This window comes from Panthera pardus, unplaced genomic scaffold (assembly GCF_024362965.1).
Source record: "Panthera pardus isolate Hobbes unplaced genomic scaffold, ASM2436296v1 HiC_scaffold_12, whole genome shotgun sequence".
Lineage (NCBI taxonomy): Eukaryota > Metazoa > Chordata > Mammalia > Carnivora > Felidae > Panthera > Panthera pardus.
The window spans coordinates 68,428,896-68,451,198 of NW_026526677.1; the positions used below are offsets into that span (position 1 = coordinate 68,428,896).

At 37.5% G+C, this 22,303-nt stretch overlaps 2 protein-coding genes across 15 annotated transcripts in view; one reads left to right on the forward strand and one right to left on the reverse strand.

The window, feature by feature from the left end:
- The window catches only part of DLG2 (discs large MAGUK scaffold protein 2), a 2,072,859-nt gene extending 2,058,303 nt beyond the window's left edge, over nt 1–14,556 (reverse strand). For 2 of the 11 annotated variants that reach the window (XM_019450181.2, XM_019450179.2), the window contains exon 1: nt 13,360–14,552. In XM_019450181.2, coding sequence (XP_019305726.2) covers nt 13,360–13,378 — 19 coding nt within the window. In that variant the 5' untranslated portion in view covers nt 13,379–14,552. Of the gene's footprint in view, nt 1–13,359 lie in introns of all 11 variants that reach the window. The other 9 variants (XM_053900132.1, XM_019450187.2, XM_019450186.2 and 6 more) reach the window with 8 other exon arrangements.
- A 766-nt stretch (nt 14,557–15,322) lies between these two features.
- Nucleotides 15,323–21,805, forward strand: TMEM126B (transmembrane protein 126B). 4 transcript variants are annotated; one of them, XM_019449969.2, is made up of 6 exons: nt 15,341–15,447; nt 17,915–18,028; nt 18,288–18,409; nt 19,796–19,989; nt 21,070–21,181; nt 21,464–21,805. In XM_019449969.2, exons 3-6 carry the CDS (start codon nt 18,297–18,299, stop codon nt 21,645–21,647), a joined length of 603 nt encoding a protein of 200 aa, XP_019305514.1. In that variant the 5' UTR covers nt 15,341–15,447; nt 17,915–18,028; nt 18,288–18,296; the 3' UTR covers nt 21,648–21,805. The 4 variants fall into 4 exon arrangements, with proteins under 4 accessions (XP_019305512.1, XP_019305514.1, XP_019305513.1 ...); XM_053900144.1 differs by having other exon boundaries at nt 15,384–15,447; nt 17,842–18,028; XM_019449967.2 differs by lacking the exon at nt 17,915–18,028 and having other exon boundaries at nt 15,323–15,447.
- The last annotated feature ends 498 nt before the right edge of the window (nt 21,806–22,303 follow it).

Sequence of the window (22,303 nt, forward strand, 5' to 3'; positions counted from 1 at the left end):
CTCCTCTCCCCTTGCTCAGTCTACTCCAACCACAGTGGTCTCTGCTCATTCTCACATATACTAAGAACTCTCCTACCCCAGGGTCTCTATACCTACTATTCTGCCTAATTATTCTTCCTTCAGATATCCATAAAGCTTGTTCCTTCACTTCCATATCTCTGCTCCTATACCACCGTATCAGTGAGGTCTTCCCAAATTTTCCTCTATAACATAGCAAATCTTAAGTTTACTCCATTGAAAGAAGGGAGAATTTCAATAGGCAGTCATGAGTGGAGACGGATGTCATGTAATTAGTTTGTCACCTAAAAAGGTTATAAATAAAAATGAATGTTGATGCACAGGGAGCCCTCTCCAATTTTAAAACAAAGCATAAACATATGCTAGTACATTTGCACAGAATTTTGATTTTTTAAATGCTTTCATACTTTGCCCAATAAAATATTTTAACTCTTTGAGTCAAGAAGCAATATTTGAATGCACATTTTGACAACAGTTAAAAAATCAGCTGTTTCCCTGAAATGATAGTAGCTTATTGATCTCATACTCTAATTCATTCCTAACCACTAATGTAAGTAATCAACACTACCATAATTATAATATACCTTCCTCAGTACTTCTACTTATCTTTGGGCTCCAGATTTCAAGCTTTAGTCTTTTTCATCCCTTCATTTGTTAGGTAGTCTTTGAAAATGTACTTAAACCTAGGCATCTTTTTTTTTCCTTTTTTTTACAATTATATTTTTAAGCTCTTTTTTAGCTTTGTGTCATTTTTGTAGGTATTCTCTTACTCTGATCTTTTATTCTTGTGAATAAAACTCATTTAAAATGAATTTTGAATTTAATGATACATTAAAAAAAGGTATCAACAGCATTTCCATAATCACATCTATAAATATAATTTGTTAGATAAGAGGACTTCAACTAATTCATTCAACACATATTTACTGAATAACTACCCAGGGAAGACACTGTATTGATTCAAAGCAGCTAGATGTTCTCTAAACCAATAAAGCTTATTATGCTTCTCATCTCTGTATGAGAAAAAACCTGACACATAAAATAAGATGCTAGAATATAAGAAAAACAAATGGTCAAATATGGTCAAGTTTCCCTTAGACTTTTGCATGCCAGCATCTAGTGCTGGAATTATGGCTGCCCTTTTTTCTTCTTTTGGTTATCAGTAATGATCACCTTCTTGTGTCAATTCCATTATGCCCTTTAGCTCACTCTACTGAAATTCTTATTTCTGAATAATGACAGCATAATATCCAGGGTAACCTAAAACTAGATACCTGTGAAAAGATGAAAACATAAAGCAAAAAAATAAAAAAGACAAGATGACAAGGATCCTGTTTTATGAGACAAAAACCCCTAGCCAGATGTTGACAAGTTGGATAAAGTAGAAAATTGAGATAATTATCCAATCAGCACTAATATTTTAATTGACATTCAAATAACCAGTTAGAAGTGGAGAATTTTTCACCTGAATTGCCAGTATAATGACCACAATTCTCTTCTCCTATTTTCTTCATTAAAAGAAATCTATCTTCATAGGACTCCACCATCTCCTGGAAGAATGAAACTACATTTGGGCTACCTGAAGGCAGACACAAGAAGAAATGGAGAGTGGGGAATAATTTTGCAAAATGAAAATTTTTGCAGGAAATATGCAATGCAATGCAATGCAAAGGACATAGTGACTGTTACATAATTGCAATTGTAGGTAATCATGTGTCAGCTAATTAAGGTTCAACTTCTTGGTTTAAGAATAGCATTTCCAGAAGTTATAAATAATTTGGGACAGGTAATTTAAATTTGAAACAGTGAATGGCAATAGTGCTAACAAATGAGTTTTTAAAAAAAATAAAATATGACACATAAAATTATTTGCCACAACTTAAAAATGGACAAATTACAGAATATATGGTGTTAAGAAAATTATGATGAAAGTATAGTAGGAGAAAAGGTGAACTTAATACACAAATCTTTAAGAGCAGAGCAGTTAGAATAATGAAATTCCTTTATGTAAATCTATGCAAAATTTTTTATAGCTCAAAAAGAACTTCTACATGAATTTTATCTGATTCTCACCACTAAGAAGTCATATCAGGTCTAATATACAGGAAACTGAAATCCATAGTAGCTTGTCCAAGAGCACAGAGCTACTAAATAACATATTTGGAGCTTAATGTTAAAGCTTTTGATTGCAAGTATAGTGTTCTCTCCACAATACTACCCTTAATCCTTCAGAATAGAATTGAGTAAATTGCTATAAAAAAAAAAAAAAGAAAAGAAAAGAACTTGGTCAATCAGACATAAATTGTTTGGGTGAATTTTAAAATCTAGTGTTAAATGTTGAATAACTAATTTTCACAAGCATGCAATTAACATAAAAATTGTTCATAACATAAATAAATAACATATAAATGGCCCTACCTTTAAAAGTCTGGTAGATCAAAATAATAAGTTCTTTCTTACTAGAATTAAGTTCCATTTTTGAGTATCTAGCTATGTTCCAGACACTGGAAACTCAATATTAAACAAAATGGGCAATATTCTGCACTTAGAGATTTTTGTCTGAAAGTAAAGATAATTAAATAGGAAATTCCAACAAAGTAAAAGATTAAAATAGAGTGTAATAATGCTATGATGAGGTACCAGGTGCCATGGGAGGAAAGAAGCTGATGCCAATAGAGACCATGTAAAATTTGTCCTTATACCCAAGGAGGAATAACAAGCCATGGAAGAACTTTTTTTTTAATGTTTATTCATTTATTTTGAGAGGGAGGGGTAGAGTGATAGGGAGAGAGAGAATCTGAAGCAGGCTCCATGTTCAGTGCAGAGCCCAACATGGGGCTCGATCTCACGATGCTGTGATCATGGCCTGAGCCAAAATCAAGAGTCAGATGCTTAACCAACTGAGCCACCCAGGTACCCCAACCCTGGAAGATTTTTAAGTGAAGATGAGCATGACCATTTTTTAAAGCTTTAGAAAGAGCACTTTAACTACAGTGTGATAAATATCACTTAAAACAAGTAAGAACAACTAGGTTTTCTTTTTCTTATACCATTTTAAGTAAATACAGGCAACACTGCAGTAATAATTTTTTATTATTACTTATGACACATGTTTACTAGCAAATAAAAATATTTTATTAGGAAATATTTATATATGCTTAATTCTTATTATTGTTTTTTGTTATTTTATAAATTAAGGATATTCATATGAAAATAATAAAATGATAAATGCTAATAGAAAAGTCACCTTGTGCCAGGTCTTTAGAACGAAACTTTTTAGTATTAAAATTTACACTTCAGGGGAGCGTGGGTGGCTGACAGTTAAACATCTGACTCTTGATTTTGGCTCAGGTCATGATCTCACGGTTCGTCAGATTGAGCCCAGCATCGGGCTCTGCACAGGCTTTGGATTCTCTCCCCCTCTCTCTCTACCCCATCCCCACTCATGCACAGACCCATGCATGTTCTCTCTCTGTCTCTTAAAATAAATAAATAAATAAACTTAAAAAAATAAAATACAATTTACAATTCAAGGCGATACAACAAAGGTGTCATTTTATTACTAAGATTCTAGTTTTTGTTGAGCAATGCTAAGCATTCTGCATAGATCACCTTTTCAATATTCACAAGAATCCTGAGAAATACTAATATACATATTTTTCAAATGAAGATATGTCAAGTGAGAGAAATGAAATAACTTATTCAAGGCTACACAACCAGTAAGTACTGAAACCAGGATTCAAATCCTGATCTGGCTGGCACCAAAGCCAACTTTTAATATTATGCCACACTGATACCTAACTTACTAGGAAAAAATCATAGTGTTTCTTCTTTCTGTAATTGTTCTCAGTATAATTACTCCTCCTACCCACCCACCCCCCAAAAACTGTTTCAATATAATTCAACAAACACCTATTTATAGTATATTTCCCCTGTGGAAACAAAAAGATATTACATAAAGTAGTGAACTTTTTTTTAGTGTTTATTTATTTTTTGAGAGAGAGAAAGAGAGCACGAGTGGGGGAGGGGCAGAGGCAAAGGGAGACACAGAATCCAAAGCAGGCTCCACGCTCTGAGCTGTCTGCACAAGAGCCCGATGCAGGGCTCAAACTCACAGACTGCAAGATCATGACCTGAGCCAAAGTCGAAGTCGGATGCTTAACTGACTGAGCCACCCAAGCGCCCCTAAAGTGGTGAATTTTTATTGCTACCTTTCAGATAGACATGTTTTCACATTTTCTATAGAACTGTTGAAGAGACCAATGTGGAAATTGCAAGGTTAAGTAGTAATAAACAGAAAGAAAAGACAATAGCAAATTTCACCTTCAGCTGAATATTGAAATATGCATCATTCCAGTTGCAGCAAACTAGAAAAAGACAATGAAAAAAGAAATAAAACTTGGAATTTGAATTATGGAAAAAATGTCTGGCCACATTTAGAGCAGATCTAAAGATTGTAATCATTTTGTAAATATTGGAAGGTTTATAAATTATTTTGGCATCAATGAAAGAGATAATACTCATAAGAAATATTGCCATAATCAATAAAGAAGCACAGTATGGCATTTCCTGTCTATAAGCAGATGTGTCCGTGCCATAACTGGGCAGACTTACTCCGAAGCTAACCAGGAAGCTGACAAAACGGGACTCTGACTCTGAACACAATTTTCCTCCTCCTTGAACCAAAAGGAAAAAAAAAGTATTCTGATGAAAAGCATTTGTGTAGCACTTTCCTCCTGACAAAACAATTTTTACATAGGCTATATATTTTTATTTGGCCATCATAATAATCCTAAGAGGTGAGTACAATTAACATAGTCGTTTTAAGATGAGGAATTTGAAGCTGTTTCTGTCAATTTTCTTTAGATAATTTAGCCAGCTAATGGTAAAGGCTGGATCCCTGGGCTCTTCTCCATTGTGCGATGATGTCATTCATTTGTTACAAGAACACCACACTCATACAATGAAAAGAACATTGGATGAGCCTCTGGTCCTGATTCCATCACTAACTTTCTAAAATTGAAGTTCATATATGCTACCATATTTGATGCGGAAAAGAAACATTAAGCAGATAACTAGTTTTGCATTTTACTGCCTCAAGGGAGATATGTGCCAGGACAGAAAAAAGCAATTTTTAAGTTTTTCCAGTTTTGCTTTCCTAAAACCTAAGCACTCAAACTAAGACTTTGTTACAGAAAGAGAGAGAAAGACATCTTCTAGCACCTCTCCAGTCTAGAAGAAGATTTTCTCAGCTGAAGAAGAGAGGTCTTTGAATTCCAAGGCAGCAGGGATCTAGGCTCTGCTTCCTGAAAGCATTTCCTAGAAGGCAGAAAGAAGCCAGTGAGGAAGAGCATCATAATTGCACCTAGGTAAAGAGAAACACAAAAATTCGGGGATGGGGGTGGGGGAATCTATGTCTTGGAAGTAGCAAATCACTGCTAGACCAGAAAGGAACTATCTAGACACAACAACTCTTGTCATAGAGGTAAGCTATTGCATATGGGATGATCGATGACCAGATGATGTCACCATTCCAGGCAGAACTCTACCATGACCCCGGAGAAGTAGGAAAAACCTGAAAAATGATTGGAGTAATTGTATTCACCACTCAGTGACTAAGAGTCAAAAATAAAGTTGATCTATAGAAAATGAATGGATATTTCTTACAAAACTAAATTTATAGACTAAAGTCTATCTCAATGATGATCTGATCTTAAAGCCAGGTTTTCTGACTACTAGTACAGGTTTTTATCACAGTATCATTGCTATTGATGATGAGAAGGAAGAGGAGAAGGAGGAAGAGGTGGAGGAGGAGGAGGAGGAGGAGGAGGAGGAGAGACCTCATGGTGAAAAGTTCAATGCAAAGAAAATAAATAATGATCTGAAACAGTATCTTATAATCCCCCACATTGGTAAACCTCTACTGGTCTTTTGTGTGTCATCCTAAATGTCACCTATCCAGAAAGAATTCCCTGGTTTCTCTAGATGAGTTTGGGTATTCCTCATCGGTTTCCATGACGGTGTGTTAACCTCACCACACAACACTGAAATTGCCTGTTTCCACATCTATCTCCTTAATAAATTTTAATCATCATAAAGGCAGACACTGAATATAATTTCCCACTGGGAAACATGCACCTAGCACAGTGCCTGGTACATAGCAGGTGCTCAATATATCTTTGGTGAGTGGATAAGTGACAGAATAAATAAATGAAACTAAAGTTATTGTCTTGAATACATACACATTTAGCTTTTAAAAGAATTTATAGTCTATTATTCAAAAGTGATTTTAAATTGAACAGAACTTAATGATTTATTCCAAGTCTTATCACAGAGTCAATGATAAAGATTCCACAGCTCTCTAAGATTATAGGCCCCCTACAGAAACTTCAAAATCTTATCTAACAGAGTTAGGACCTCAGTGGCTAACAAGATGGTGTCATCAGAAGAAATGGGATACATAATCTTGCCATACTTGTCCATTATCTTTGAAAGTTTTAACTTAATTCATTTCTACAGAATTTTCTACTTTTTATGCATTGTTTCTCTTGGTCCAAAATACTAAAACAAATCAGGTCAGGAGATTGGTTTCATAATGTAGGTGATTTGGCCATTAATTCTTGAAATAGCTTTGAGAAACTTATTAAAATTGAACCTATGCAGAAAGCTTACTACTTGGAATTCAGAGTGACTGACTGGACTGAAGACAGTAGGTAAAACTCATGATCCTTTGCTGACAAAGCAACCTAAATTGAGGATACAGAGCCCTCGTGCCTTGACTGATAAAAATTCCTGAGCTGGAGAACAGGTCCTCTCCCCATAGTTTTAAAAAAGTTTTTTATACATCTTAGCCTGATAGTAAGAAATATTTTATAATCACTGAAATGGTTACACAGTAAATATTAATAGGAGCATATAATGAGAATATATAAATAAATAAGGGGATTCTTATAGTTTAGTGAATATACTGTTATAAAAGAGTGAGTGAGTGATTGATTGGCAAAGGCATGAATGAATTGAATGCCTTAATTCCTTGTTTTAAAAATCTAATATTTTGTGTACATCTTCCTACTGACTAGACTCTTCTACTCAAAGAAGTAACCAGTGATAGGCCTAAAGGAGAGATAAAATATTCTATCATATAGAGAATACTTGGGACGTTTCCAAAAAACCTAACAGTTCAAATATTTCAGGTATCAAGTCATTAGCATATCATTTTCACACTTTCCCAATATATAAGAATTGTAGAATAAATTCAAATAACAGATAACTTTAATACTATGCCTAACGTTTGCTTCATAACATAGTCTTAACCAGTAGTTGAATACAAACATTTCTCTCTCCAGAATTCTCTCTCTTTATGCCTCCTGAAATGATGAGTATCTTCCAACCTCAAGAATCTGTGGCTTCATGGTTTCCAGTAATTCTCAAAACCAAAGTCAAGGTGACCCTTTTGAGGAATTTTAAATCTAAAAAAATCTTTGGTAAACGATCATTTTACTTTTACTTACAGAAATTAGAAAAACTATCTTTTCCCATCCCTCTCTAGGAAGATTCAGTTCTTAACTCATTTGAGTTTTACTGATTGAGAAAAAGAAAAAAACATGAAGTTTGTGAAATGGAAAAAATATCTGGATATAACACTGGTATGGCAAATATGAAAGTTCAAACACAAAGTTAGTAAAAGGAATAAAATAGCCACTCAATTCAGCCGATCAATTCAGGCACACATTTTCCCCTTTAGTGAATCTGAAAAAAAAAAAAAAATTCTAACAACTTGAGAAAAGTTAGAGACGGAAAGAGAATACATCCAAATAATGAAAGAAAAATATAAATTACTAAGATACTATGAGAAAGAAATTAAGCCACAAAGTACAAGAAACATAATGAAAGAAGAAAACTTCAAATGAGGAAGGAATGAACAGAAGAGTTTAAAGGGGTTCCTTCCCTAGGGAGAGGAAGAAAATAATAAAAACAAAATGACACCTTTAGAAAGTATAGACAACCAAAAGGAAAGATTGTGAACCCAGAAAACAACAATCTCAATTTCAGGGATGCCCAGGAGATACATGGAAGTATCAAGTCTTACTTAGAATTCTAATTACACAACACTCTTCAGCTTCCTCTCAAAAGAACAATATCAAAACATATGAGTTATGAATATGATGGTATTTAACTTCCAGTTCCTGGTAAAAATAAGTTTATACACACTCTATTATACCACTGAGAATAGCTGTAAAAAAAGAATTTAAAGGAAATAAAATGTTATACAAATGAAAACTGTCAGATAGACTTTTATACCAATTTAAAAGAAGCCCAGAAGATAATAAGACAATTTTTTAAAAAATTTTTTATTCTTTATATATTTTTGGGAGAGAGACAGTGAGACAGAGTGTGAGTGGGGGAGGAACAGAGAGAGAGGGAGACACAAAATCTGAAGTGGGATCCAGGCTCTGAGCTGTCAGCACAGAGCCCAACACAGGGCTTCAACTCACAAACCGCAAGATCATGACCCGAGCCGAAGTCAGATGCTTAACCGACTGAGCCACCCAGGCACCCCAATAAGACAATTTTTTTAACACAGACATGGGGGGCACATGGTAGTTCATCAGTTATGCATGACATTCTTGACTTCAGCTCAGGTAGGTCATGATCTCACAGTTTGTGAGTTCAAGCCCCACATTGGACTCTATGCTAATAGCGTGGAGCCTGCTTAGGATTCTCTGTCTCCCTCTCTCTCTCTGCCCCTCGCCACTAGTGCTCTCTCTCTCTCAAAATAAACAAACTTTTAAAACATAAATTAAAAAATTAAAGCAACATAATGTATTTTTCTAAGTAGATCAGTTCATAAATGACATAATACATAGATTTTAGCATAATCCAAATAAATTCTTGTCTTGCTAATTAGAACTTGTTGATTCCTTTAAAAAGTTGACCCTGGCACAAAAACAGACACTCAGATCAATGGAACAGAATAGAGAACCCAGAAATGGACCCACAAACATATGGCCAACTAATCTTTGACAAAGCAGCAAACAATATCCAGTGGAATAAACACAGTCTCTTCAGCAAGTGGTGCTGGGAAAACTGGACAGTGACATGCAGAAGAATGAACCTGGACCAATTTCTTACATCATACACAAAAATAAACTCAAAATGGATGAAAAACCTAAATGTAAAACAGGAAGCCATCAAAATCCTCGAGGAGAAAGCAGGAAAAACCTCTCTGATTTTGGCCGCAGCAACTTGTTACTCAACAAGTCTCCAGAGGCAAGGGAAACAAAAGCAAAAATGAACTATTGGGACTTCATCCAAATAAAAAGCTTCTGCACAGCGAAGGAAACATCAGCAAAACTAAAAGGCAACCAACACAAAGGGAGAAGATATTTGCAAATGACATATCAGTTAGCATCAAAATCTATGAAGAACTTAACAAACTCACCCAAAAAACAAATAATCCAGTGAAGAAATAGGCAAAAGACATGAATAGACACTTCTTCAAAGAAGACATCCAGATGGCCAACCAACACATGAAAAAATGCTCCACATCACTCATCATCAGGGAAAAACAAGTCAAAACCACCATGAGATACCACCTCACACCTGTCAGAATGGCTAACATTAACAACACAGGCAACAACAGATGTTGGCAAGGATGCAGAGAAAGAGGATCTCTTTTGCACTGCTGTTGGGAATGCAAACTGGTGCAGCCACTCTGGAAAAACAGTATGGAGGTTCCTCAAAAAACTAAAAATAGAACTACCCTAAGATCCAGCAATTGCACTACTAGGCATTTATCCACAGGATACAGGTATGCTGTTTCGAAGGGGCATATGCACCTCCATGTTTGTAGCAGCACTATCAACAATAGGCAAAGTATGGAAAGACCCCAAATGTCCATCGATGGATGAATGGAAAAAGAAGATGTGGTTTATGTATGTATATATATATATATATATATATATATATATATATATACACACACATACACACACACACACACACACACACACACACAATGGAGTATTACTCAGCAATCAAAAAGAATGAAATCTTGCCATCTTGCCATTTGCAACTACGTGGATGGAACTAGAGGGTATTATGCTAAGCAAAATTAGTCAGAGAAAGACAAATATCATATGACTTCATTCATATGAGGCCTTTAAGACACAGAACAGATGAACACAAGGGAAAGGAAACAAAAATAATATATAAACAGGGAGGGGGGACAAAATATAAGAGACTCTTAAATATGGAGAACAAACAGATGGTTACTAGAGGGGTTGTGGGAAGGGGGATGGGCTAAATGGGTAAGGGGCATTAAAGAATCTACTCTTGAAATCACTGTTGCACTATATGCTAACTAACTTGGATGTAAATTAAAAAAATAAAAACATTAAAATTAAAAAAAAAAGTTGAGGGGCGCCTGGGTGGCGCAGTCGGTTAAGCGTCCGACTTCAGCCAGGTCACGATCTCGCGGTCCGTGAGTTCGAGCCCCGCGTCAGGCTCTGGGCTGATGGCTCGGAGCCTGGAGCCTGTTTCCGATTCTGTGTCTCCCTCTCTCTCTGCCCCTCCCCCATTCATGCTCTGTCTCTCTCTGTCCCAAAAATAAATTAAAAAAAAAAAAAAAAAAAAGTTGACCCATTACCATCAATTCAGTATTAAAGAAGGAAGGAAGAGGAGAGAGAGAAAAAAGGAAGAAGAGGAAAAGAAAGAAGGAAGGAAATAAACATTAAACTATTTCTCATAAAGTATAATTTTCAATTATGTATCCGTAATTTCTGTAACTTCCATCAAAGGTAGGAACTTTTGAGAAACTCAGCCTATTGGACTTAGAAACCTTAAAATCAACCTGCTTACTGTTGGTGGGAATACAAACTGGTGCAGCAACTATGGAAAACAGTATGGAGATTCCTCAAAATATTGAAAATTGAAATACTATGTGATCCAGGAATTTCATTCTTGGATATATACCCAAAAAAACCAAAATGCTAATTTGAAAATAGTTTATTACAGCATATTTACAATAGCCCAGGTATGGAAGCAACCCAAGTATTCATCAACACATGAATGGATAGAGAAGATGTGGTACACACATACACACAGACACACACACACACACACACTGGAATGAAAATCTTGCCACTTGTGACAACATGGATGGACCTACAGAGTGTTATGCTAAGTGAAATAAGTCAGAAAGAAAAAGGCAAATATCATATGGTTTCACTAATATCTGAAATCTAAAAACCAAAAACAATTGAATAAACAAACAAAAGACAGAAACGGAGCCATAAACACGGAGAACAAACAGATGGTTGCCAGGTTGGGTGACAGACAGGTAGGGGGGATGGGCAAAATGGGTGAAGGGGAGTAGGAAGTACAGGCTTCCAGTTAGGGAATGAATAAGTCATAAAGATAAAAGATACAGCACAGGGAACACAGTCAAAGGTATTATAATGGAGTTGTATGGTGACCGATGGGGCTACACTTGTGAGCAAAGTATAATGTGCAGACTTGCCACAACACTATGTTGCACATCTGAAACTAATGTAATGCTGTGTACCAATTATACATCAATAATATTTTTAAGACATCATTTTAAAAAAAGACACCTGCTTAGTTAAATTATACCTAGAACATCAAGTGTCTTTCTCCACCTCATTCCCAGATGCCTTTTTATCCCTTTCACTCTACCCTCCCTCTCTCCTTTCTCTCTTCCCCTCTTCTCCCCGCCCCCCCCACATATACACCTAGACAATGTGTTTAAATTCAATTATTAGTCTAAAATAAGGCAATCCAAAAGGGACAATGTCTAGAGAACAAGTGGTAGAGAGAGTAAAAACACAAAGTGAAGTAAGTCAAAGAGCCATGCCATTTATTGGCTACATTACCAAAACCATTCTTGTTCCAGACAAACCAACTGTGCCAGATCTGGACAGGTATGGCTCCAAAATCTCACAGAGAGTTTTGTTTCTCTTGGTGATATTAAGGGGGAGAGCAGAAGAAGAAAACAACCCCAGTCTTCAATCCAATGTACAAAGGAACATTTCTAGGTGTTTCAGACGTTTTATATATCATTGTCCATCTCTATAGAGACCAGTTGGCTAAAGTATCTCACTGATTATTGACTTTCCTCAATGCATCTTCCAAGTCCACAGGTAGAAGGATTAGACATTGTGCAGAGCCAGATTGCCTTAACCTCACCTGACCTTTACTTTCAGTGTGTAGCAACTCATAACTGGTCAGCACTTGGATCTATGCTAGCCCGATATAGTGGAGTCCAAGGGTGTCGAATAAATTTTGGTTCGAAACTCTCAAGAGGGGCCACTGGGTGGCTCAGTCGGTTAAGCATCCCACCCTTGGTTTCGGCTCAGGTTATGATCTCTCACATTTCATGGGTTCAAGACCAGCTTTGGGCTCCATGTTGTCAGTGTGGAGCCTGCTTGGGATTCTCTCTATTCCTCTTTCTCTGCCCCCCCGCCCCCCGCTCTCTCTCAAAACAAATAAATTTTAAAAATACCTCGAGAAAATTCTTTATAGTTGATCTGATCTTCCACGCTATGTCAAAACAACAACAACAACAACAACAACTGGTTTCATGAGGATCCTTGGGAACAAAGCTAACCTGGGGTAGATCTAGGTTAAAGTGAATCCCTTGGCCTAACCTAGAATAAACTATATTTTAGGAAACCACTGGATCTTGATCAATTCTGGAGAGGGAGCAGGGAGTCAGAGGTTTGCCTCATTTGGTAAACTTGTCAATTGTGTTCTTAGATGATACATACCCTCTGGAAAAGCACAGCAGTTACTGGAGTTGTGCTTCATCACAGAAGTGAATATTTACACTACAGGAAACCCAAGCATGAAATCTATTTTTAATCAGAAGATTGATAAATCCATAATTTTGTTCAGTATAAACAACTCTGTTATCTTTCACAACTAGGTAATTCACTTGATAAATATTAAATCCATGAGGAAGAGCTCCACTGTGCAAATTTTATTTTTAAAGATTGTTCAAAAGTAACCTTTAACAAGCTAAGAACACAGGCTAAAGAAAAGCTCAAATCTGTGGTATCAAATTTATGCTGATTATGAATGGTAATTTAGACAACCTGATTTATGAAATCACAAATGTCTGTAATTAAATACTATAGCCCTACTTCATTTTACTTTAGCAAAATAATATTAATGATGTACCACAGAGAAGACATTATTACAATAAATATTTCGCAAAGCCCAAGGAAAATTTTACTCTCAAATGGAAAACAGTTTAAATAGCAAACACCAGAACCAAAAAAAGGGAGAAACATATATTATATAGGAAGCTTCATTGCCCACCTTTCTTCTTGACTGGCATTCTTGGGTCTGTCCACTGCCACAGGATTCAAGATCTTTTCAGGTCTCAACTTGATCCAGCTGGACTGAGGCCAAGAGCCAGGTAACTGTTGCAAACCACTTCACTGTTCAATTTTGAAATCCAGGCTGTCTTCTCTTTCAATAAGGAAAAAAATGATGTATTTTTCCCCACAATTAAACTTTTGACACTGCCCACAGAGTTCAGAAAAAAATAACCTTGAGTTTTTCGATTTTTATAAAATATTTATTCTGTTAAAAAAAATTTGAGAAAATTATCGTAAGCATAGAAAGTGTTATTAAAACTCTTCTTCAGGCATCAACATTTTTGGAATTCAATGACTAATTCAATTAAGGCACAAACCAAATTTATACAGCTGTCTCATTACTCAATACATGATCGAATTCAGATGAACTGGTTGATGATAAAGATTCTCAATTCTTTAGAGAAAAATTTAATCTCCCCAACAAAAAATACTTTTAAAAACCTTTTTGACTCTGGTGTCTAAAAAGGTGGGTGAGTTTGAACAGTTTTCTGGGGCAGTACACAGACTGAAAGGCCCCCTTTTTATTTACTGGACCAGAAGTTCCAGATCTCACCCCCTCAGTAAGACAGGATCCAGCTTGCTGTCACTTTCATTTTTTTCTTCAGTGCTCTCCAAGCCCCTCAGGCTTAATCCTTAATGCCCCTCTGATTCTGATCCTCCCATGTATTAACCGAGAGGATTGAAAAGAAGGAAAGCAATCCCTTGGCATGGAGACATTAAAGTGACAGTGCTACTCAATGGGCACTTGATGCAGGATGAGTTGGCGAAGCAGATTTCTTCACACTGGAGTCATTCACATCATGCCATCTCTTCGCATCCAAGCAGCTCCCTATCCGGCGAGGAAAAACACTGAGACTGTTCGAGAGAAGTCAAACCTTCCCCCAAAGGTGTTTTCTGAGACGATGTAGTAGTATTAGGCATGTGAGCACAAGCTGTGCAAACGGTTCGCGATTTCCTAAATGAGAGTTCTGCTGCTTGGCTTCCACATCCACCCTTTCTATCTTTCTCCAAACTACCCACCTTCCTTTTGCAGAAAAGACAAGAAATCTCTCTGCTACCGCTGGCCACCCCTGCCCACACCCCGTTCTTATATAGAAGTGCACAGAAATGTCCTGCACCCTCCACGCGATGAAGTGTTTCCTCAGGCAGGAAAAACAGCAGCACTAGAAATTATATAACTCTCGAATTTGGCTTCTCTAAGACATGGAGACTGGAGGGTCGGGGGTTGCTGGTCTGGGAGATACTGCTGGGCACTGAACGTGCACAAAAGGGCGCCAGGCCTATTCGCAGCGCCCCCCAACCCCACCCCGAAACACCGGCTGGCAAAGGGGTCTTCTTGGGGAGTGGGGGGGGGGGGTGTCTTTCTCTGGTCCCTTCCAAATGGGGTGAAAAGATGGAATATGAGGTAACTAAAGACTGGGAGAGGAGACACACCGCTGGGGGGATGAGGGGGGAGCGGGGAGGAGGCTGGTCGGGGCCGCTCTGGCGGCCGGTTGGGGGCTCTGGGGAGGAGGTGTCCGGGAAGCCTTAACACACGGACCAGGCCAGAGGGAAGAACTCCCTCTAGGAGCGAATGGGGCGGACAGCTCGGCCCCCGCTAACAGAGGTGCCCAGAAGAGGGGAAAGCGCGCGACATCCCTGCGCTCGGACCGCCTCACGCACCCCCTCAGCTTGAGGGAAGAGGGAGCTAGGCTAACACACAGCAGGATAAGGGAATGCAGGGCTGGCAGGAAGGCGGGACCATGGACGTCTGGACCTCCTCGAAGCCAATGAGAGGCCTTCATTTCTGGATGCCGTGCCCAATCACAGCCAGGATGGAGGGCGCGGCTTTTGACTGAGTTGGGGAGGGCCGGGGCTGCAGGCTAGAGGCGTGAGCCCGCACCACTTCCCGCTCGGGGCGGGCGTTCTGGGTCCCCGCCCACCGCTAGTCACGTGAGCCGCCAAAATGGCGGCGCTTGGGCGTGAGGCTGGGGCTGACCTGAGGGATGCAGGTGTGTTGCCGGTCAGAACTGGGGAAGCGTCCAAGGTAGGCGGAAACCCAGGGCGGTAGGAGTCGTGATTTCTGCAGCCTCAATATGTTAGCGGACTCTTCCGAAATTATGGGATTTGGAAATCTAAAGAGCCTCCAAGTCCATGCAGAGCGCAATCAATGGAGCCCCCAGTTGCTATAGAAAGAGACGGAGATAAAGTAGGAGACCTAAAGTCTAGTCCCGATTGCTTGATGTTTCCTTTCTCTGGCCTCCAGGCCTTTGTGCTGGCCTTTCCTTCAACTTGCAGTGCTTCCCTGTAACCATCCCTCCCCACCTCACCTTCTTCAGCTATTCGGTTAAATTTCGCTTACTCCGGGAAACCTTCCCACGCTTCCCCTGGCCAGGTTAAGTTTGGCTTTTCTTATGGTTTTGGTTTTGTTCCGTTTAGTTTCGTTTGTATGGCACACTGATTTCTGCCTTTAAATTACCTGCCTTTTTGTCCTCACGTTGGGCGGTTTGTGGGTTCTAGAAGATACATCTACCTCTTAATTATCCTGGGGTCTGGCAAATATCAGGTGCTGTGTAAATGATGAGTGAATATTAAAGTTCTGAAAGTCAGGCAAAATAATACACATAAAAGCACTACAAAACTGTAAAATACTTTCCAGACTATAAACCTCCATACATACACTCGTAATGGTATAATCATGGTGACCTTGGACTAGTCAATTTTTAGATAAAATGTTAGTTATAGCAGCAGTCTTTACATTTCAGCACTTGGTAAAAGTCTATCAGAAAATTACCAGCCTATTTCTCTGCTTTAATAAACAGTGCCTTCCAAAGACTAGGCATTCAGTAAATATTTGTGCTCAGTAAGTATCTGTCCTGTTTCAGGATTTTAGAATCATTATACTAGGTGTCTGGGTTCCCTATAAACTGATAGTGTAGACTATCAGTAGGGTAGAAGCTTGGTTCAAAGCATTGCCTGAGAGTTTTCTTTGTGGGAAGTAAGGGACTTCAATGTCATCAATGAATTGAATGACAGAAAAATAAATACTTTATCCAAGATTTTTGGTAAATTACCACATTACTGATACCTGCCTTCATAGTACATTAGATGGCTTAGATATAGAATCTCCCTTAGATGTTACTATCTCTTCCATTTTCCATTTAGATGTCTGAAAGAGCCAAAAGATTAAATCTAGTCCCTGAGAAATTGTAATTTATAATTTTTTTCCCTGTCCTCCCAGATATTTTAAAGAAAAAGATAGTACTGGCTTGAGTCCAATTCTGCAGTGATAAAAGGAAAGAAACTTGCCCGTTATTACTTATTGTGTATTAACATATGAAAGTTCAAAGGAGCCCGTACTTTCACGATGTTGATGCCATGAATGAATTGACCTTTCATTAGTTAGAATTGGTACATATCACTTACTCAGCAAATGAGTATTACAGTGATGTTCAACAATTACAGCAATGTGTCCACTGACAACCAGTGGCAAAATCACTTGGTACTATTAAAATGCAGATTTCTGTGGGACGCCTGGGTAGCTCAGTTGTAAGCTTCCAGTTAAGCATCCAACTCGATCTCAGCTAAGGTCTTGATCTCAAGGCTGCTTGAGTTCAAGGCCCGCATTGGGCTCCGCACTGGGCATGAAGTCTACTTAAAAAAAAAAAAAAAGATAAAATAAAATGCAGATTTCTAGACTTAACCCTATTCCTGTTGAATCCAGATATCTCAGGAGGGAGCTCAAGACATTGCATTTAAAATGAACCCCCCATGTGATTCCTGTGTACCCTAAAGGTTGAGAATCACTGATTTATTATCTTCTGTGTTCATTATGCTTAATCCACTCTAATTCTCTTGCCCAGGACTCCTGAAATTTGAGATATAGTCTGTGTCCTTGACTATAAATATTAAAACAGAAGTTGGTATAAATTGTGAAGGGCCATGATTTTGTAATCTGTTCATCGGCTAATCTGGAATCTCATAATACCAATGTGGCAACAGGTTTAACAAATGTCATTATTAAGACTTTTCAGAGACCTGAAAGTCTTAACCAGAGCAAAGCATTCAGGAAGGATCCTGTTTGAGGATCCGATTTTGTTTTGTTTTGTTTATCACTATTTTTTACTTTCTCTTAAGATGTTACTGGCCAAACCCTCATGGTCCCTTGACATTGGCAACTGTCTGTTCATATTTTACACTTGGGACACTGGAGCCTTCCAACCCTGAAGCTCAGTACCTTGGGTCCCAGCTCCCTCATGTGCCACATGTAGTTTCCAGCAAAGGCTGTGGCTTCTGCCCCAGGTGAGGGGGCTGGATATATAATTTCTGTAATCCACGGTATCCATGATCTACTACCTCTTCCTAGCCTGGAACAGTGTCCCTCTTTCTGATGTCTCTCTCACTATTCTCCAAGGCAGTCCCTGCTCTCTTCCATCTCCAGGAAACATAATCTCCAAAAGGAGGTCAGGCTTTCATGAGATAGTTGTCAACAAGTACCTACTGTTTCCTTCTAGCTTTGAAAAAGCTAGAAAAAGAACTACAGAGGACCTGGCTACCTTTGAGGAAAACTGTAAGGAAAACAAAAACTCAGTATCTCTGCAAGTTATCCTTCTACACTAGGTCTTAAGGCAAGTCAACCTTTCTGAACCTCATTTTTCTCATCTATAAAAGTATAAAATTAGAGATGATTATTATCCTGCCAGTTTCTCAAAAAGCCATTGTCTACTAAATAGTAGCTGCTAAATAGTGATTGAATCATGGACACTGTATGTGAAAGCAGATGACATTTTACTAGGGTCTAAATGTTTTTTAATTGGAATCTAAAATTTATAAAACTTATAATTAATATCATTAGCTATTATGGTTCTGAAATTTTGTGTTTTCCAGGACATCAGAATGGCAACATACACACATGGTCAGCCCAGTGTTTCTCTAGGAGATGAAAAATTCAGAAGACCCATGGTCATCGAAATCATAGAAAAAAAAATGGAGTATCTTAGAAAAGAAAAGTAAGAGACACACCCAGACTGACAGTCAATAACTTTATTTGCAGATCTTCTGTATTACTGTTGTTTCTAAGTATCTAAGAACTATTAACTTTATTGAGTTGGTTATAAAAAAGCTTATTAAAAAAACTGAAGAGAAGTATGGACAGATGAAAATAGTGATTTGTTGTAATATTGAGACCGTGGATAATTTATTTTGCTTCTTAAAAATAAAATGACCAGGGGCACAAGGGTGGCTCAGCTGGTGAAGTGTCTCACTTTTGATCTCAGCTCAGGTTACGATCTCTTTGTGAGATCGAGTTGGGCTCACAAGCACTGTCTGCTTGAAATTCTGTCTCTCTCCCCCTCTCTCTGCCCTTCCCCCACTGGTGTTCTTTCTTTCTCTCTCAAAATAAACAAGAGTGAGAGCTAACAGAGGAGGGGCAGAGAGAGAGAGAGAGAGAATCCAAAGCAGGCTCTGTGCTATCAGCACGGGGCTCAAACCCACTAACCATGAGATCATTACCTGAGCTGAAACCAAGAGTTGGATGCTTAACTGACTGAGCCACCCAGGTGCCCTCAAAATGAATAAATAAACTTAAAAAAAAAAGTCCAGAATTATTGTTGAAATGTTATTTGTATAATAAACATTTTTAAATTAAAAGCAATTAGGAGAACACCATTTTGGGAGCTATTTATATTTAATTGATGTTCAATTGTAATTAAATTCAGTTTAGAATTAATTGACTCAGCACAGTGCTGAATTCAGCAAAAAAGGAATACAGATTCCATGGTGTACATATTATCTCACATTACCACTTAAACTTAGATTAACAGAGGACATTATCAAAGGACATTAATCTTAGACCTCAGACATTTATGAATTTAGGTATGATCGGAATAAATAAAACTAGACCTATCAAATCTCTTTGCATGAAGTTTTGGAAATCCTAGACAAATTATTTGAAATATATCTGGACTAATTAAGAAATAGTTATTTGCTAGAAGGACTAACCAAAATGTAAACAACTTTGTTCGTATGACTTAAGAAATTAATCCTTTTAGCAAGAGCAGCATTCTTAGATATCTCATAAAATTTGGCTATACTAGAACATACTAATTTTTATTTGTGACCAGAATTTATCTCTTAAAAGAGTTCCATTTTAGAACCACACTAATTGATCTCAGAGAGAGAATTATCCCCTCATTAGAATGAAAGTTCCGTGAGAAGTGAGATTTGTTTTTTAATATTCTTTATCAGTGCCTCATCCTCAGCACAGAGAAAATGTCTCTTGCATAGTAAGTATTCAAGAAATATTTGGTGTTGGTTATACCCAGGAAAGGATATATCCTTTTAAGAGAATACTATATTATGCTGAATGTAATTTTTCTCTATGTTTTCCCTGTTAGGACTTTAAATGTGTATGGCACAGTGTTCTTTGGAACAGCAGCTAGTTTCTCTGGAATGTTGGCGAACTTCATTTTCAGACACTGCTTCAAGGTTAAACATGATGCTTTGAAGACATATGCATCAGTGACTACACTTCCATTTTTGTCTACTGTAGTCGCTTATAAGTTCCTTGTAACAGATGCTTTGTATTTGGGTAAATTTAAATTCATTAATGTATAATGTGTTTATGTCTAAAATTACACATTAACACAAAATTTTGCTACCATTTATAATGATCACTTACACTTGTATATTCCTTTACAACTTACAGAGTACCTTTACCTATATTGTCCTGTTTCCTCATCACAACAATCCTCCTGATGAGGCAGAACAAATAGTATTGTGTCCTTTTTACAGGTACACAACCAAAACTAAGACATGTTCACGTATGTTAGAAAGCAACATAATATAAAAAGCAGGCTTTGGCATTCTACACACATGATTTCAGATTCTACCCCCCACTGCTTAAGTTTTGTGACATTGGATAAGTCATTTAATATCTGAGACTCAATTGTCTTATCTATAAATTAGGACTACTAGTACTTACCTCATAGGACAGTTGTGATAATTAAAATACAATATCTTAAATGCCTAATGAGATATCTGGCTTATTGTGTGGGCTTCTAATGTTATTTCCTACCTCCTCCCCTTACCTCAAGTTTCACAACTAGTAATTAATGGAACCTCTGAATCCTGTTTATCAGGTCCCTACTTACATATCTCTTTCCCAGGGAAACCTCGGGTTCCCTCAGGGTAGGTTAGGTTTCTGGACACATTCTCTATTCATTTTACCTTCAAAGCATTGTACACACTTAAAAAATTATTTATTTAAATATTTGTCTAGTTCTTTTGTTCCTACTGGACTCACCTAAATGTTAGAGTTTGGGTCTCTTTTATGTAGCATTGTATCACTAACACATGCCTAACACATAGACAATAAAAATGCATTAACCTAGAATCCAGATGTCTGGGTCTGCTGTTTAATATTTCTCATTATGAAATTGCTTCTGAAGAAACCAAATTTATAAGAGATAACTCACCTTACATTAAGTGTAATAAAGGCATTTTTTAAACATGATGCTCTTAGCCTATCATGTGCCTTAGAGACTGAATTTCTATTGTTTTCACTATGATTGAGGACAGTACAGATAACTACTCTGTGAGGACACAAGACTGTCTTAATTGTTCTTATCCTGAGTTTTAAAAGGAGACTAAATTTCCTTTTGTTTTCCAGGCAATATAAGCCAGGAAAATTGTGTTCTGAGGAGTTCACTGGTTGGCATAGTATGTGGTGTTTTATATCCCACTGGTTTGGCTTTTTCTAAAACTGGACGCCTGGCAGTCAAGTAAGTCCATCTGTTCCTTTTCTTCCTTCCTTCCTTCCTTCCTTCCTTCCTTCCTTCCTTCCTTCCTTCCTTTTGTTTTTGTTTATTTTTTTAATGTTAAACTTTAGCTGCCAATGACACATTTTAATCAAAATGTACTTTGTTACTTCAAATAGCTAGCTTTCAACCTTTTTGCTATCTACATGAAAGACCTTGGAATTGAAATTATCCACTTAAGAGAACCAATGAACTTTTCATAGAAAATACATGCAGAAGAAGTGCTTAATTATTTTTCCTTTTTAGGTATCATACTGTTCCATTGCCACCAAAAGGAAGGGTTTTACTTTACTGGTTGCTGCTTTGTCAAACAGAGGTAAAAGCAATGATGATTCCTCTGGTCTTTCAGACAGTCTTTGGAATATTTAATGGTCTACGGCATTATGCAATATTTGAAAGTACACTTGAGAAAACTGTACGTGATGATTAATCAAAGAGTGAATGAATACTAAATCAGCAGAATGGGATTTTTTTTATGATGAGGAATCCGGCATTGCTGAAGGAGTTAAAACTAACTCCAGACAGTTTGTTTCTGTTCCTCCTGCTTAGTCTATAGCAGGTACTCAATAAATATTCTGTAATTCACTATTTAAATGTTAGTTTCATCTTTCTTTCCTCCTGTGTGTGGGAATAGGTTTGAGATGACAAGGTCTGCTCTATACATATAGTCATTCATTCACCAGACATTTATTAGGCCCCTGTTATATCTCAGGCACTGGGTAATATATAATAAGAAATGGTCTTTAACCCAAAAGGAACTCACAATTAGAAGAGAAATTTAAAATGTGAACATATAGCAAGAGAAGGTTTAAGAGGTATACAAATAATTATGTGGGCACATTGAAGATATGGCTGTTAACTACTTGTCCAGAAGGGAAAGCTAAGGGGGGAAAGTGACATTTGACCTAAATTTTGAAGGAGAAGTGGAAACTTCATTAGGAAAGCAACACATAGAAATTAACACACAGTCTGCCCTAAACTCTGACTGTGTATACTTTCTAGCCTCTTACCATTAACACATGTGCTGTTTAAAGAACATTTGAGTGCCTATTATGTAATGTGCATTAATACACCAGGGGTTTAGAG

What these genes read in the sequence shown, in the direction of transcription:
- TMEM126B (XM_019449967.2), top strand. Translation starts at nt 15,367, where the DNA reads ATGGCGGCGCTTGGGCGTGAGGCTGGGGCTGACCTGAGGGATGCAGGT. An exon ending in AACAGATGCTTTGTATTTGG is followed by an intron (nt 19,990 to 21,069) that starts GTAAATTTAAAT and finishes TTTGTTTTCCAG; the next exon opens with GCAATATAAGCCAGGAAAAT. An exon ending in ACTGGACGCCTGGCAGTCAA is followed by an intron (nt 21,182 to 21,463) that starts GTAAGTCCATCT and finishes TTTCCTTTTTAG; the next exon opens with GTATCATACTGTTCCATTGC.